This window comes from Athene noctua, chromosome 1, assembly GCF_965140245.1.
Source record: "Athene noctua chromosome 1, bAthNoc1.hap1.1, whole genome shotgun sequence".
Taxonomy (NCBI): Eukaryota; Metazoa; Chordata; class Aves; order Strigiformes; family Strigidae; genus Athene; species Athene noctua.
The window spans coordinates 64,082,658-64,100,632 of NC_134037.1; the positions used below are offsets into that span (position 1 = coordinate 64,082,658).

The following is a 17,975-nucleotide window of genomic DNA, read 5'->3' on the forward strand; positions in this document are numbered from 1 at the left end:
AACTTTCTTTTTAAGTAAACAAGTGAGAGACATGTAAGATTCACACAGATTATTAGTTATTAAAAGAAATTGCTAAAACATAAATCTGTGCAAAAATCTATGCAGACACAATTATATTAGATTATAAAAAAGTAAATCTGTGGTAAGAGGCTACACTTGAAAAAGCATTACCTTCAGAAAGCAGCGTCCCATGTGCCTCACCGCTGGTGTTCCATTCAGCATGAGATGGAAGACAGGGATGGGGGAACAGTTTGACACCTTGCCTTTCAGAAATTAAACGTCTAAAACCTGCTAAGAAATGTACAGGAACTGAAACCTTTATAAAAGAAACTGTTTAACTGGGTTAAAACAAGACTGCAGAAAGGACCTTAGAGATTGTCTTTGAGAATTAGTCATGTGAGGCACTGCTGTACTGCAAAGGCAGTGTAGAAAGAAAATTGTTGTCATTACTTTCACTGGTAAAACAGTTTAGTTTTGTCACAGCCTATGAGTTTCCTTTATGTTGTACCTCATCATTTCAGTGTTGTTGTAATTATTGATTGAACTATTTGGTTACTTATTACTAACCACTTCAGCAAAGCAGAAATCACAGCAATAGAGAGCAAAAGACAAGCTCAAATTTTCTCAAATATTTTTTTTTCTCCTCTTGGTAACTGAGAAAGTCTAAAGGGTGTAGGATGCACTCTGTTTTCAGTGATCTTTAACCTCTTTAGCCTACATATCTTTTAGTCAGTATGCTGTGAGTACTCAGTATTTAAGGAGGTTGACTTTTTCTATGACTATGGGAAATAATAAGTTAAGACCTCTATAAGACCTCTAAATATAAGAAATAAGTTGAAAACTCTACAAGTAGGTTGTGGAGTTCCCACTGCCTAAATTACCTGTGGAGCCAATCTCTTAGGAAATGAATTTATTTTACAAAGGCTATTGCATAGTCATCACATAGAAACATTTTCATTTACCTATGCAGCTGGTTGGATTTAAAGTGTCAGCATGAAGGTGAAAAGATCTTACCAAAAAACCTACAAAGTAGGAAATTAAATTTAGTTGGAAAAATCTGACTATGCAAGACCGCAACATTAAGCAAGACTCAGCAAATATGGGAATTGAATTTCCTAGAATCATAAAATCACAGAATGGTTGAGCTTGGAAGGATACACTCTTCCCCATCATCCAGATCATTAATGAAGATGTTGAATAGGATTGGGCTCAGTATTAACCCCTCAGGTATACCACTCGTTGTTGGCCTCCAACTAGACTTTGTGCCAATGATCCCCACCCTCTGGGCCTGGCCATTCAGCCAGTTTGCAATCCACGTCACTGTTTGCTCATCTAGCCCGTATTTCATTACCTTCTCTATGAAGATCTTACAGGAGACAGTGTTGAAAGCCTTACTGCAGTCTGAGTAGGCAATAACCACCACTCTCCCTGTGTCTATCAGGCCAGTCATTTCTTCATAGAAGTTTACAAAAATTAAGCTATGTCTAATGGAAACAGACTAGTCAAAAACTGCTTACAGATAAGCGTATTTCTGAATTATGTCTTTAGATGCACTACTGTGGAAGTAGTGTTGTAGATAACTAAGATGATCAGGAAAACTACAGAAGTAAAGGACTTCTGTAGAACACTCAGTATCATGTTTGACTGCATCTAGTATTTTTTTCCTTGTTGAATGGGTATTAGCGCATTATAGAGGACAGAGAGTGCACAACCTAGATGTGTTAATGATTTAAGGAAAGCCATACACTTTGCAATATTTACACAGTTTGAGAGCTCAGTTTTTCTGTTTGAACACTGCACTAATGCTGTTTGGTTTTTTGTGGGTTTTTTTGTTTTGTTTTGTTGTTTTTTTGGTGTTGGTTTCTGTTGTTTTTTTTGTTTTTTTTTTTTTTTTAATCTAGCAGTTTAAAATACTCCATTTTGTATTGAAGCTTTCCTTGTGAGGCTTCTAGAAGGGTCTTGCTTGGACAGTCAGTGCTTCTCTTCTTCCCCCATCCTGCTGTATCTGCTGTCCGACGGACGGACAATAAGTCTCAACCAGAGGTGGGACCATCATGCAGGAGGCCATAGCAGGCGTCACCTCACAGGCTGCAGCACCATGTTACAACCTCCAAAACACGAGCTACAGGCACTGAGGCAGAGGGGACAGGCGGCAGATCTTGATTCTGAAATTCACTATCAGTTCTGTACAAAGCATGAGAGGAAGGTGACATTGCAAATTGTGCTCACTGGTGGCAAAATGAACAGACATAGCTTTACTGGTGAAACAGAGCCTTTCATCATGCTGGAGTAATTGCTTTGCACAAGTTTTCAGGGAAGTTAAGACATATGAAATCACCCACTGGAGACTCATTTGTTTTGAAAAAGGTAGCCATCTGGGAAATGTTTAATAAGGTCACTAATTAAATGTGTTGATAAGGAATTTAACAATACCCTTTGCACTTCATTTACATGATGACACTTTGAGATTGTAGTAAGGTACATTCTGCTTCTCCAGACATAACTCATAATCTGGTCAGACAACTGAATGAGGCGTTTTTCTTGTGCTCTCCTAATTTTTCAGTCTTGGGTTCAAATAGAGTCCCTGTGGCCTCATTAACACATCTCATTTGTACATCCCCTTCACAGTGAGAAATAGCTTTGCGCTGCCCATGATTAGAGCTAATGAGAGAAAGTAACCTGGGACTTCATTAAAGTTGCTCTGCTAGAGAAGGTGCTCTGTAAACAGAAGGCAAGGAGGCTCTTCTGGAAAGTGCCACCTTTAGGTAATAGGACACCAGAGGAAAGTTATTTCTAAAACTTTCTGAGCTGGGCCATGCACAAAGCTGACTTATATTGTAGGTTATTAAGAACAAGGAGAACTGCCTTCTAGGTGTGGATGAAGGTCACCAGCAGTCTGTGTGTGGAAGCCCCTTGTTACTTCTGCGAATATTGGTGACATCTTGGCTAGACTAGCTTGCAGGAGAGTTGTTGGTCTGTACATTGAAAATTTCTTCTGTTATTTCCATTTACACTAAATAGTTTGTGGTGATCTTGTGCAGCCATGACATCGGGTTGTCCTCTCTACTGTTTTTGGCTGGGATAGGGTTATTTTTCTTCATATCATAATAACTTGCATGGTGCTATGTTTTGGATTTGTGATGAAAACAGTGTTGATAACACCGCCCCTGTTTTAACTATTGCTGAGCAGTTCTCACACAGCCTCAGGGATTTTTCTGCTAGGAGGCTGGGTGTGCACAAGAGGTTGGGAGGGGCACAGCTGGGACAGCTGACCCCAACTGACCAAAGGGATACCCCACACCATATGATATGCTCAGCAATAAAACCTTGGGGGAAAGAGGAAGAGAAATATTCAGAGTTATGGTGCTCCTCTTCCCAAGTAATCATTACGCATAGTGGAGCCCTGCTTTCCTGGAAATGGCTGAAGATCTGCTTGCAGACAAGAAGTAGTGATGAATTCCTTAATTTGCTTTGCTTGTGCAAGCAGCTTTGCTTTACTTATTAAACTGTCTTTATCTCAAACTACAAGTTTTCTCATTTTTACTCTTCTGATTCTCTCCCCCATCCCTCTGGGGGAGTGAGTGAGCAACTGTGTGGTGCTTACTTGCTGGCTGGGGTTAAACCATGACATCCTCCAAACTTCTGCACAGCATGCATGGGATAGCTGTGACTCCTATAACCCAAGGTTTCCCCTGTGTCCTCAGGATGATCTACTGGCTGCTAACAATTTTTGACCTGTTTCCCTCCTGATGTGCTTCAGGGCAGGACATGGGGAACTCCGTGTGTGCCTCTGGGACTTTACAAACCACCATCCCACCACTGTCCCTGAACTGTAGCTATTCACACAGATCTTCAGTAGTAGCTCTATGAATCACTCCCTAGATCCAAAATCTCAATTCAGGGTGCTTGCTAGTCAAGAGTTGGTCCTGAGAAGACATATAATTGCTAGTTCCAGAAAAGTGGCCTTTGACACAAGCATTTTCGGAGTTCCAGGATCATCCCAACTTTTCCATAGTGTTGGATTCACCTGTGATGAGTGATCCTCATTTCAGCTCCCTAAAAATTATATCTAAAATCATCAAAATTTCTATTCTAGTGACTGGAAGATTCCTCTTGGTAGTAACAGAAAGAACATCTACAGGAACAATTCAACTTACCTAAAAATGGATAAGGTGATGAGACAAAACACCCTGTGAAGGTGACTATTTTTCTAGTGAGTATAAAGAGAGCTACTAATGACTAGAGCAGATGTAGTGCCTAACTTTTAGATTTCTAAATTTAGATTAGGTGGCTATCAACCTTCAGGCATGTGAGTTTGGTTTTTATAGTTTTGAGTGGATTAGCTTTGCACTAGGGTCTAGGCACAGATTGCAGACATGTGTGCTCTATTTGCACTAGAGGTTATCCTGCAAGCAAGCTGAGATCATATTCATTCACAAACTCCTCCTGTGACCAGAAGATAATGCCATAAACATGCCAGAAGAAATTATGAAGACAGACTGACCAGCTGTGAACTCTAGTAGAGCTGACATTCTTTGGAAAGAGTAGTATTTCCAAATTTTCAGGGATATAGACAGTGGATGAAGGGAAAGAAACAATTTCTCCATTGACTTCCTGAAGGGACTAGGTTAGTATGTGCTGAACTTACTAAATATACTTAGAAAGCCTCAGATGAGTGACATTCCTCATAGAGAAAGTTCACTTTCCTTCAATCTATAACACTACCAGAAGAAATAGCACTTCTGAAGCTGTTGTTCTGAAAGATGAAGATGTCCAAGTGATCATGCAATTCATTTCAGAAAGTAACACTGTGCATGAGAAAATTGACTACAGTGGCCAGCCTCACTGGGGATGAAGGAAGAAGATAATTACCTATTAATTTATCAGAAAGACAGATTTTTTTAAAAAACCCTAACTTACTTTATTTCTGTGAGATAAAGTATTAAAGTAGACATATTGTCACTAGCAAGGATTATCTTCTGCAGCACAAGTGATGATGTGGTGTATATTTCATTTTCCGTTTTATGTCGTTTTGGAGAGCGCAGACTTGCAAGATAGCAGTGAAACAGTAGAAGACACAATCTCAAATCCTGATATTTTGCTCTGCTGAAATGTAGCATCATTCAACTTTTATGCTGTACAGAGTGTTTCAGTGCTCTACAAAGTATGGAAAAGAAAGACAAGATACACATACAATGTGCACTTATCCAAGCAATGTGAATGGAGGACATCATTTACTGCTGAGCATAGCTCTTACTTCAATACAGAGTCATCAATTTCTCTTCATAGTCTCTTCTCAGGTACTAATCCTTTCCTGTCCATTCCCAGGACTGGTCCTTCATAGTCCAACCAGATGTCACAAGATCAGGACAGAGGTATTATTTCCTTCTGTCTGGTATTATGTTAACTCTAGAAAAGCCAGGTGATAGATTAAAAAAATTGCAGTCTGTGGGTCTTCTTCAACTGGTGACCATGTGCTAGTTTTTGATGTGCTCACCTGGGTGCCCTGAGAAGCTGCTCACAGAGGTAACCTTGGCAGCCTCTCACCCAGGTGCCATCACGCTAAACCATTCCTATAGCCCCTTTTCTGCCTCCTGGTGCTTCCACAGCCACTCTGCCCCATTCACACTCCATTCATGCCAACCATAGCATTTCTTCACAATTCTCTATGTACTTTCTTCACCAGCTGTCACAGCATTGCCATCAGACAAAATAACAATATGTCCAAGACAAAAGAAAGTTCTGTGAGATGCAAACTGGTAAATATTTTACATCAAAACATTCATTGGACAAACATAATTTTCTGTCACTGTCAGGTTCAGTGTTGCTTTCTGCTATTGCTTTCCATTCCATACATAATTTTTTTTCTTGTCTTTGATCTTGTTAAACATGCTTTTGGTCTCATTAAGCAGCAAAGCCTTTAAGTGACAAACTCATAAGTGACAAGCACTAGTTGAAATGGAAACAGAAGAAGCAGCACAACTTTTCCCTGTCCCATCTTCCCTCCATGAAGTGTGCTGGTATGAATGGTTATGGGCCCAGTTTAACCTCTGCACACATACTGAAAGGAAGGGACAAAACTTAAGAGTTTTGGGTTATTACTCAAAGATGTCTAGAAATTCAAAAGGAAAGGCTTTTCTGCTCTTTCTAGAGGACAATAAATAAGCACAAATATTGTAATATAAACACACCTTGTTCAAGAAATTAATTTGTTGGATCAGAATAATTTCTTAATGATCAGGAGCAGGGATATAAACTGCTGTAGGGTTTTTTTTAAACTCATCTTGCTCCTCTGTGCATTGCATATAAATAGCTATAACCAAAATGCCACATACAAATCCCAATCTGTAATGAAAGAAAATGTAAAGCACATTATGCTTTGTTTATCTGCTTGACCCAGGTTTGATAAATGAGTAAACAAATAGGTGTATCCTATATTTTCAGCTCTTACATCTGGAGTTCAGCCTCTGGGCAAAAATTCAAAGTCAGGAATCCAACCATTTAAAGCATGTTATTCTAAAAACAAATGAGTCCTGGAAGAGTCCTGTTGAAAAACTTTTCCAAACAGAATCATCTTTAATGCCCTGCGAAACCACATGTAAAAAAATGCATAAACAATTGGATTAAATGTAGAATTTAAATAACCAAACCAAACCAAAGCATCAATGAGAATAGGAGGTATCACATAATTCATAAATGGATTGGTTGCTGTAAAGAAGAAGAATGGACTCCAGCAGATGAGAAACACCCCCATTATTATGCCTAATGTCTTGGCAGCTTTCCTTTCTCTGCAGAATGAAATGTGGTGCTTCATTTCAAATTGCATCTTTTTTTGGCTAATTGCATCAATGGATCTTGCCTGCCTCTTGGCTATAGAGTATATTTTCCTATAGATGTACAGCATAACAAATCCAGGGATGTAAAAAGACACTATGGAGGCCACAACACCTGAAGTTTCACTAAAAATGACAAAGCATCCTCCTGCACAATGGACATGATTATATATCTCTTCTGCCCCTCTCAAGTTTAGGTCTAGAAAGATCATCCCAAAAGCAAAAGCAGCAGGGACCATCCAACTTACAAATATCATGACCAGGATAACGAAAGTATTTATCTTTGATTTGTATCTTAGAGGGTCACACACAGCATAGTAGCGGTCGATGGATATGAAGGAAAGATGGAAGATGGAAGCTGTGCTCAGCATAATGTCTGTGCTTGTGTGGATCTTGCAGAAGAGCTCCCCAAAATACCAGCAGTGCTCAACAGAGCGCACCATGCTGCAAGGCATGATGAGGAATCCCAGCAGAAAGTCTACTGTAGCCATAGAAAGTATAAGGAAATTGGTAGGCGTATGGAGCTGCTTGAAATGTGATATTGAGATGATAACCGTCAAATTTCCAACCACTGTGGCCAGAATTATGCAGACCATGAAGATATACATGGAAACACGGATACTGTTTGACCAGCTGCTCCTTATGCAAGAGCCATTTACGGATTCACAGCACAGTTGCATCCTTACTGAGGTCTCAAATCCACGTAGATATGCAGCACTGGTACTGTTTTTCCTGAGGTACATTTACAACTGGTTTTTTCTTTCCTATACAGTTTGAGCTGCAGGAAGGAAAGAAAAGGGCGATTGTAAACACCTTCATTTATCTGAATGCATAAGAAATTCACATTTCATTATTTGTGAAGGATGAAACTATTTTATAATTATACTTTTAACAGAATGACCCTTTTATCATTAGACTTCCCTTTGAAATGGGAATCTTGTTTGATGAAATAAACTGTATAATGGGGCATCTTCACACCAGAACAGCACTGGGCAATGTCTTGTCTAGTGGGCAAGATGAGAAGTCCTTTTCATTATTTTCTGTTTGGACAGTCCTAGTCTTCATAAAAATTAGTTGGAGTGCTGTATCTCTCACTTTGCTCTTGAAAATCAGTAATTCTAGATTCTGAAGCTCCCTCACCTTGTTTTTTGATACATAAGTCTAAGATCTACAAGTCTAAAACAGAAGGCAAAAGCTGAGGAGCCCATGCTCAGCAGCTCCTCCAGCCCTGTCCTGATAGCAATAACTGAACCCACTGGGCAGCCCAGCAAAACCAACAAGTTTCCATAAGCCCTCAGTTTTTAGGCAGATGGCACTGCCTCACCACATCAAGTCTTACTGCAAAATTCTCGTGGGCTATATCTGTAGATAGAGATGTAAGAAAAAGTTTTAAGAAGAGAAAAAACTTCTCTGCCCTTTTCCTGCCAAAATATAATGGAAGAGCCTGACTAATCTGAAGCATTAGCTGCTGTATAAGCAAATATCTTTGCTGTCAGGATCTAGTTAGTTTAGCATCTTTATGTGTATTTATTATGTTAATACTGCTTTTAGCCAAGGCACAAACATGGAGAGAAATATTTTCTGAACTTTGGTCTAGTCTGCATCTGAGGACACAAATATTGCGTGTTTCTCTTGTGTATGCAGTAGCATGTCCCTTTTGCAAGTCTCTCTTTTTACAAAAGCATTTGATGAAAATATTTAAGCACTTGGCAAGCAATATTCATTGTTGAAAAATCTGGTTTTCCTTCAATTAACAGAAAAATTGTATTATTGTGAAAAATACAGAACGGTAAGGTATGTTATTCACTGGCATTATCGGTAAGGTATAACATGTTTGTTTAAATCAGAAAAATACTGACATGGCAATTCAGCCAGTACTAATTTAAGCCATTTGCTTTGGGACTTTGCTGCGTCTGGTTATTCTCAATAGAACACACAGAATAATTAATATTTTCCCATATCAAAATTAATGTTATTACAAGCACACCATGCCATTAGAAGCTAAATGGGAGTTGAATATAGATGATAAACTGTAGCTTGTGAAACTCTGGTATCTACCACTAACAGCTTGTGTTATATAGAGGGATTTTCAAGTAGTGCCAGGCAGTGGCACTCGAGTGCCAGGGACAAGGTGCATCCAGAGATAGTCTCGGGAAAACAGGACATGTGCAATCAGAGTATATTAATTTACTGTTTGGCGTGCCTCTTGCTCCCCCTTTTTTTCTGTCTACTAATATTTAACACCATCTCTGCTCCTTTCCACCTCACTTTAACTATCACTTCATATATTATTTCCCTCCACTTTTGGTCTATCTCTTCATGTTTCTTTTCCTTCCTATCATTCCTCCTTTTGGTGCATTTACACCCAAGATAGAGAAAACACAGCTAGCTGGATCTTTATTAACTCAAATTTTCAATTTTCGTAGCAGAAATAATTAAACACCAATTTAACTGTCTATACTGGACATAATTACAAAAGTTTTAAGCACATTCAGGTTATAAATGTGTCACATAGATTTTGATTTTCATTTGTTTATGTGTATATATATATATTAAACAAATATAGCAAAACAGGCTATAAAGGCAACTAAAAATAATTAAGGTGCTATCTCTAGTTTTCTATTTAAAAGATTAATAACTTCCCTATTGTTCGCTGACAGAGAAACTGCTTAGCCTAAAGAAATATGATCTCCCTTGGAAACTGTTTTTCTTTTAAAAAAAACCCTTATTTTCAGGGGATTTTGTTTTTTCATCAAACAGAAAGAAGAAACTCCAACCTCCAACCAAAATACTGAGCAAACTGAGATCAGGTGTGTGGCTTTGCATGAAATGGAAACAAAATAAATCATAATTCATGTGGCAAACTGTCCAAATAAACTGAACACTGAAAAAGTTTTCAGAAGAAAGAACACTTCTCTTCCATAATTAATTATAAAGTTTAAAATTCAATAAAATAGAAATATGAAGAAGCATCCTTTAAAAATCATGTTCTCCTACCTTTCTCCCCTCATGCCGGGTAGAAGTCTGCTCTTGACGCTGACTTGTTTTCTGATGATTGAGTGTCACCCCTTCCTTTTGAAGACCATCTCAAAAGACAGCTGAGCCTCTTCACCATCATAACAGTTCTGGATACACAAATTTTGAGAGGATGGGCACTTAATCCGCAGCCAGAGCAACCTTCAGAAGCTCTGGCACATTGCTGGAGGATGTTGGGTGCAATGAATAGCGTTCTTGGCCCTTGGTCTGAGGAGCAGCTGTTAACGTGAATAGTAGCTCAAACTGTTTATTTTGTCACCCATTTAAGACCAAAATAATGACTGTAACACTCATATTTGTTTAATGGGTCTTATTTATAGGTAATTTGAATTCATTTGAAGTACCTTTACTTGTTTGATTAAATGTTGTGGTTACATTGTGAGCAGTCCGAGATTATCTAGGTGCAGAACAAAACCCATGATATAGTGACCCTTCTGTGAGATTCTAAAATACAGGAAAATAAATAATTATACGTAGTTTACAGCAGCATGTAAGATTTCCTTGAAAAGGCATATTGTGTACTGAGTGACATGATGTGTATTTACCAGCCTCGTTTTGATTACTTTAGTGAACAAACAGGTTTAATCTAACAGCCTAATCAGTTAACAGCTATTTGCAAGATACAGCTACCAAAAAGGTGTTTAAAGTAAACATCTATTATTGGCTGTACTGGCGTCACAGATGAGCAGCATCAATTTTTTGCTCAACAAAGGACCGTGCAGCCCTTTAAAACAGTGATATTGCTGAATATAAATGACTGTTAATATGGTGACCATCAGCTAAGCCCAGTTATGCCGGGTGTCCTCAGGGACATATGCAACAAGGTAGATTAACATACCACTTCTTGCAAAATCTGCTGCATGATGTGGGTTAACTGCTCCTTTATATTATGTGCACAAAAATATAAATAAAAGCAAACAACTCAGTTATTTTCTTTTTCTTGACGGTGCACTCATAAAGAGACTGGGGTGTTGCAATGCAAGGCTCTTCTTGTTATGGGAGGAGAGTTTACCAACTAAAAAACACGCAGGAACAACCATCAGGCTGAGTGAGAAACCACGTGGGATAGTTGGGGAAATGTCAAAGTGAGGTTGGGCACTCAAATACAGTTCTCTGAGACAGGTCTTCAACATTTTGAGATACACAGCTGTGGGCCTTCCTTGGAGCCAGGAATTTCTCTTTGAGGAGTGAATGTTTAGGCCTTGGTAATTACCATACTGACACATACATATTGTAGGAAGGTAAAGTTTAGGTGAACAAATCCAATGTGATTTACTCTGTACGAAACTCATAGTTGTAAAGAAGTCTGGTGGCCAGCTCATTACGTGGACTTGGTCAAAGGACATCCACGCATGCATACACACTGCTCCCCTGCCATGCCTCTCCTTCAAGTGATGCAGTGGCCAGAACTCAAGTGAACAGTCTGGAAAGTCAGCTCTGCTTGAAGTGTTTGTTTCAGAGGCAGCCACCTGGCAGCAACCAGTCAAACCCCTGGGGTACCCTCTGGGTCTGGGGAGCCTTCCCCTGCCCCAAGCAGCTCTGCTCCGCTGCAGGGGGGCAGGCAGCAGCCGGCTCTGAAGTCTGGGTTTTTGATCTGCCTCCCTTCATGACCAGATTTTGAGTCCAGTCAGGGAGCATTTCCCTCCAGTTTCTGACTTGTAATAAAATGTAAGAACAACTTGCCATTCTTCCTCTCATGTGTGACATTTCTCCAGGAGGCAACCTGCTTCTTTGTAAACCTGTTGAGGACTTTGGAAGTGTTAGGAGTCCTCAGGGAGATGAAATAAAATCAAGAGTCAAAACCCAATGACGCAGACCAATATGTTACAGGGTTATTATATTTATCAGATGACTGTATGATAGTCATATCTTGTCTGCCTGCACTGTGCCTGCACTGTGCACTTAACACTGGAATATGCTGGTGGAGGCAAAGTTCAAATAACAAATAACAAATCCGAGAGCAGCCAGTTTGAGTGCAGATTTCCAGGGCAGGCCATCTTCCCTCTCTAGCTGACTTCCCAAAACGCCTATATACTTTAAAATAATGAAATGTATTTTTGAAAGAAGAAATGCAGAGAAAGGGACCTAGTGACACTAAAGGTGAATTTTGTCCTTGATATCAACGTGGCTGGGCTCTCACCTTGACTTCGCCTCTAAAGAAGAAAAGACTCATCTATGGGGCTGGCCAGTCTTCCTGCTCCTACCAAAATCCTCTCAGGGCCAAGAGCTGCAAAACACTTACCACTTTGCAAAGTGTAGGGGAGAGAGTGGGCTGGGTCTAGCTGGTGAGCACGACTGTCTGAGGCAGGGCCAGGGCCAGTGCAGGGACCAGGAGATGCCTTCAGCAGCCCTATGGCAGCAGGAGGCTGCCCGTGGCCAGAGCCACTGGAAGGCACAGCAGGATGATGTCTCTGTATAGTTTGTTTTTGGAGATGCCCTTCACTCTTCCACCAAACACCAACCCACGGACATAGCACTTATCATTCATTCTTCCTGAATGCACCAGATTGTACTGCAAGACCCATACGCAATCAGAAAGGAATGAACCACATACCTAGAAGAAGCTGCAAGCATGTGGAGGGTGGTATTTAATGGTATGTTTACTGAAATTAATGTGAAGTATCAGTTTATAAGATATCAAGATAATTAAGTAATTAAGCAGGCCAAATTGACAACTGATTTAGAGAAAACTGGTAAGAAGTTTTCATGCTGTTGTAGATGCTTCAAAAAGGCATTTTCTCGTGGTTTAATGCTGATGTGTATTCTCAAACTTGTTATTTATAATATTAAAGAGAATATGTCAAGCTCTATTTTTGGAAGACCTCAGAGCACTTGCAAATAGTGTTCAACAGTCTTTTGAGTCTGTAATACATAAACCAGTTAGTTATACATCAAAATTCAAAGTAAAAACTTGTCTAGAAAATTGTTGCTGTGGCTTTCTTTTCTGCAAAACTTAGATTTCTGCAGTAATTAGTCTTCAGATTTTTGGAAAATTAAGAAAAAGAGATGTCACTCTGTTAGCATACTTCAGCTCTTCTACACTTACTGTTTGTTTTTAAAAAACAAAGTAATTAAAATGGAAAACGCTACAGAAGAGAACGGAAATAGCACTTTTGTCATTTGAACAATGCGTCAAAAAATGATTCTGCCCTTTATAGGCAAGACTGTGAAAGGGACACTGGAAATGGGAAGGAACAGAATGGGGCTTGGAAATGACCAAGAAAAAAACCAAACGGCAGGACAGCATTGATTTCTACTGTGATTCTTATAGCTTGCATTTCTATGGGTACAGTTTGGTCATTTGGCAGAAAATATAATTTTACAATATATATTAGACAGAGGAAAGTTTCTCCTTTTCTTATGATTCTTTTTAAAACGGGCTCTCTGCAAGGAGAACCATGGATTTAAAACTACTGTAGGCTCTAAGGTGGCCCCATGGCCAGAGAGGAATTTTGAAAGTATATAACTCCACTCACAGTTTATGCAGTCTTCATGAATAAAACCACAGCATTACAAAAAATTGTCTTCTTGTTTCCATTCATATGTTTGAAATCTGGGGGGAAAAGCACAAATTCCTAGTGAGCTATTAGTTCAAAATAAATATTTCATTATATAGTTAAACGAGAAGATCTGCCAGCTAGTAATCTGAATGCTATTGCTGCAAACATGGTGCAATTCCACTGAAGACTATCTGAGATTAGCCTAGATTTTTACCAGAGGAATTTAAAGACGAATGGGTGAGATGATTGACCTCTAGATCTTTTCCCATGGTTTATATTCTTACTTTTCAGTGGAAACCATCGCTTTTCCTTGTCAAGTAAAACTATCTGTTTATACAGAGTAATGTGATGTTTGTGCTTTCTCAGAGTGCTTAGGATCAGGACTATAAATTCAAAACTCAAGATAAATGCAAATCTTTGAAATGCACAGAGGAATAAGAGATTCTAGGAAGATAATGTTTTTACAGGAAAGCAAAACACATTAATCCAAAGCCAAGAAATTATCTCTGCATGGGGTGAAGGGGGTTTCTACATATCTGATAGCCCTGCTAAGTAATGCCACAACACAGTCCATTGCCTCCATTCAGTTGCAAAAGCTGCTCCAGCAGACAGCAGTGCCAGGGTTCCTTGGTGGGCTGGGGCAGCCCCTCATCTCTCTGCCCACAGGGCAGGGCAAGAGCATCCCCACAGCTGCGATACGGGTGCAGAGCAGAGGCACTCACGCAGTGGGGCAAGTCCCCCGGGCTTCTCCAGTGCTCCTGTGCACCCACCAAGCCCATGGGAATGAATTTAGGACTGTGGCTGGTTTGTAGATATTTGGTGGTCTCCAAACACAGCCTCCAATATGAAGGTGAAAGTGGAGGAGGGAGGCAGTGAGCAGTAAACAGGTACAATCCCAGCTTTCTCATTCTTCATCCTCATGGCCCTGGAATAGCTTCACAGAAAGTAAAGAGCCTTACTCTGAATTCAGAGCTGTGCCTGAAAAGAGTTTTGCCCCCTAGCTATGTTTCTCTTTCAGCTATTGGGAATGAATGGCTTTTTTAAATCATCCTCTCAGCCACCACCAAAACCTTGTTGCTGTTGGTGCTATTGTTGTTCATTAAAGAAAGAACGCAGTGATCTGTGCAGAGTAATAACTAGTATCTTCAACACTAACCACAGAAGAGTCATCTTTGAAACAAAATAATATCCCAGATTAATATATTAGCAGCTCACCGTATTTCAGACTGTGTGACATGGAGACGGTACCTGTTCAGGAGTTATTTCCTCGCCACGACCGGTGCAGCCTGTGGATGCAGCGCGATAGTGACTCATCCCACATGAATCCCCCAGCTGAGTGGCTGCACATTTGGTCTGACTGGTTTACAGCCTGCTGGAAAAATCTCATCAACAGGATGACGTAAGCATTAAATATTCAGAAAAGATAAGCAGATAATAAATCTGTTCTGGCACAGGCCACTAGCATATGCAAAGATGAATCCATCTGAATTAAGTTAAAGCCAGGTTCATGGAAAGAAACATACAAAATAAAGACAAATGTTTATTGTGGGCAGATGGAGTTAGCAGCACTGAACTGTTTTCAAGATAGCCTGATGTTTCTCACCCTCCTTTCAATTTTGTTGACAAACTACAGCAATTTCAGTTTTCACTGAAAATTTGTCTATCCCAAAATGGATATTTAAAAAAAAGAAATTCCAACCACAATATTTCAACAGTATTTGAAAACAAGACTGATTAAAAAGATATTGTTTCCTCCTAAAGAAAAAAATTCTGCTTGTCTTCTATCTATGATGATCTGGGGTTTATATGCATTGTAGCAGGGACTTAAGAGGTATTGACTTCCTATTTATTTAGCTCTTACCATAACAGAGTAACTGTGCCTAAATATGTCCAAATTACATATCAGCAGTGGCCAAACTGCAACTTGTTGCTTTTTAAAGCACTGCTCATTGACTGGCATCTGCATCTTCAAACAGTTAGAGTATTAGTATTGCTGTGGAAATGAAGGAGGAGAGTTCTTCCAGAAAGAAGTAATCTCAGGGAGGAGAACTGACTCACTTTGGGTCAGTTTGTGTGCATCAGCTGGTGGGCTGTGCTGGTGGGGAGCCATGCCTTCCAGCCCCTGCTCCCCTGAGGTTTCACTGAACCCTGAGTGGGACCTGTGGGGCTCAGGTTACAATTTCTCCCTGAGGATTTGGGATTAGGGTGGCCTTGGGAGACAGGAAAGTATGGCCCTGGCAAGATGGCACAAGGGACATGAGGTTGAACAAGAAGGACAACTCTTGGTGAAGTGAAGGTCATGAAATGTCACATTCTGGTCTGGAAGTGTGGCTACTCTACTGCAAGCCACTGAGCTCTAAAATTGCCAATAAAGACTTACATGTCATTAAGCAGTCTCCGGTAGCCTCCATTCTCATGAAGTAGCCTTTCACAAATGCTGGATTTGTTTTTATCAGACACATGCTATTTTCCTAGAAATACTGAGTAAGTTTGATTGCTTCTAATTGTCCATTTGCAAGCCCAGCAGACAGCAGATGCCAGTGCTGTTGCACTCTGGGCCATTTTTAAGGGGGGGATCTGCCAGTGCCATTCGCTGCTTCCATGGTTGGTTGCCACTGCAGGAAGCAGCAACATTGTGAATGAGCATGGCACTGCCAGAACAGCAACTGCTAAAACTACCAGTGCCAGAGGCTGTGCCCTTTCATGCCCACCCTCCGCTGCGCAGTCTCAGGAAGACATGCATGAGCAGCCTGATTTTTCATCAGAACTGCTTCATTTATCTTCTCAGTAGCTGCTGTATGTCATTTGAATATGCTTTGCAGATCACCAAAAAAGAGGTAAGGGTGCACTGGAGTCAGTTTGACTTTGTTTCATTACTTGTTATCAAGTTCCTGCTTGCCAGCCATCTCCTGATCAATACCTGTGAGACTGAGAGGGAACAGATGGCAACAACAGGAGATTTAGCTGCTTAAATGTGCCTCTAGCAGCTTGCATAACTTTTTATTCATGCAGCTGAGGGTTGGTGAAGAGAAAGAAAATCTCTCTCTCTCTTCTTTTTTTTTTTTTTTCCTCTCTTTTTCTCCCCCCTGTAGTTCATTTTGTTCTTATCTGCAGTTTTTACTGCTTCTTCCTTCTGTGCCTTGCAAGTCTTGTTGCCCCAGCTGCCCATGTGGACCAATGCCTTAAATGGACCCTTGTATAAGCTCCCTTCCTCCTTTCCCTCCTTTCTAACACGTTCTATATGTTACCACACAATATTATGGGGGTCATTTCATACCACAGGCTTTGAAGCTTTCACTGAACATGTGCTCCTCATTTTCTGGGTACATGCCAGGAGCTGATTTTTCCAGGTAGTCAGCACTTGCACATGAAGCCAGGGACAATCACATTTTGACTATATACAGTATTTCTGTAATATGAATTATTCTGGCATCTCAAGTTAACCACCTAATTTAGTGTCTACTGTAAAAATCAGTTTCTTTGCACTTAATCTCATCTACTTTATAGGATAAAAATTACTCCTAGCTTCATATAAATGCTGTGATTGCAAATATTTGTAAGACATGAAGATATTATCTAATGATAGATTGCCTTTACAAATCCAGGAGGGGTACAGGTTGCATCCTTGGTGATAGAAGAGCAACAGACTTCTATCACTGAGAAAAGACTTGTCAGAAAACAAATGGCACTGTAAGACTCTCTTGGCAAAACATAAGAGTGGTTATATTAAGTGTTGCACGACCCTCAAATGCGAGAGGTTTTCTGTCTGCTTTTTGTTTAGTCTAATGCTGAAGAATCCCTGCAAACAGAGGCTAATGTTAACATGAATAAACAGTCTAAAATGTCTAGTGAAACATTAAAGATAGGCTCAGAAAGTCTTCAACAAAATGAATGTTTAAGCCTGTTGCTAGGTAATGATGATTGATCAAACTTCAGATTTTTTTATAGCTCTGATCCTTATACATGCAACCATCTGATACTCTTGAGGTATAGCTGACATCTGTTATGTAAGGCACCACACATGCATTTTTACCCACACCTGCCAAAAGCTTTCTGTGTTTCAGCCTAGCTACCAAGAAACACATTACTGTCCAACAATGGCCATGTTTTTACAGCTTGCTTTTCCCTTTTGTATCTGTCAGATATATTTGATTTCTATTTAGGCAAGTATATTTCTTCTTTTGAACAATAAGTTTCCATGAATTAATTATAATGTATTTCCATGATTTTGTTATGTTAGTTATTGCAGCCAACTCAGTGTAAGAACATCTCTGAGAAAACTGGAGAAGAAATTACTAACCAGGTAGGGGATGAGAAGAAAACAGGGGTTTGTACACTTTTGATCAATTTTTGTAGTTTGTCAGTTGGGTGACAAATGAAGGTAGAAGGGATTTTACAGGGCCAGTGAACCTAACTTCTGCTGGGGTGGGAACTAGATGGATCACTGTCTCTGTTATTTCTCCTGGACAGAGCTGATGACTTCCAGCTCCAACCAAACCCAGTCAAGTGGTGTGAAAGCCTCCACACAGGGCAGACTGAAAAAAAACACAGAATACAACTGTTAGAATTCACAACTAAATGCAGAACATCTCTGTCTCCGCAGATG

The 17,975-nt window shown here is 39.9% G+C and overlaps 1 protein-coding gene across 4 annotated transcripts; it reads right to left on the reverse strand.

The window, feature by feature from the left end:
- Nucleotides 1–1,964: 1,964 nt before the first annotated feature.
- TAAR1 (trace amine associated receptor 1) lies at nt 1,965–17,883 on the reverse strand. 4 transcript variants are annotated; one of them, XM_074924077.1, is made up of 5 exons: nt 17,670–17,883; nt 14,585–14,751; nt 13,346–13,422; nt 9,831–10,087; nt 1,965–7,611 (listed from the first exon to the last, which is right to left on the reverse strand). In XM_074924077.1, exon 5 carries the CDS (start codon nt 7,574–7,576, stop codon nt 6,512–6,514), a length of 1,065 nt encoding a protein of 354 aa, XP_074780178.1. In that variant the 5' UTR covers nt 7,577–7,611; nt 9,831–10,087; nt 13,346–13,422; nt 14,585–14,751; nt 17,670–17,883; the 3' UTR covers nt 1,965–6,511. The 4 variants fall into 4 exon arrangements, with proteins under 4 accessions (XP_074780178.1, XP_074780188.1, XP_074780197.1 ...); XM_074924087.1 differs by lacking the exon at nt 17,670–17,883 and having other exon boundaries at nt 14,618–14,813; XM_074924096.1 differs by lacking the exon at nt 17,670–17,883 and having other exon boundaries at nt 9,831–9,958; nt 14,585–14,813.
- Nucleotides 17,884–17,975: the final 92 nt, after the last annotated feature.

What these genes read in the sequence shown, in the direction of transcription:
- TAAR1 (XM_074924077.1), bottom strand. Translation starts at nt 7,576, where the DNA reads ATGTACCTCAGGAAAAACAGTACCAGTGCTGCATATCTACGTGGATTT.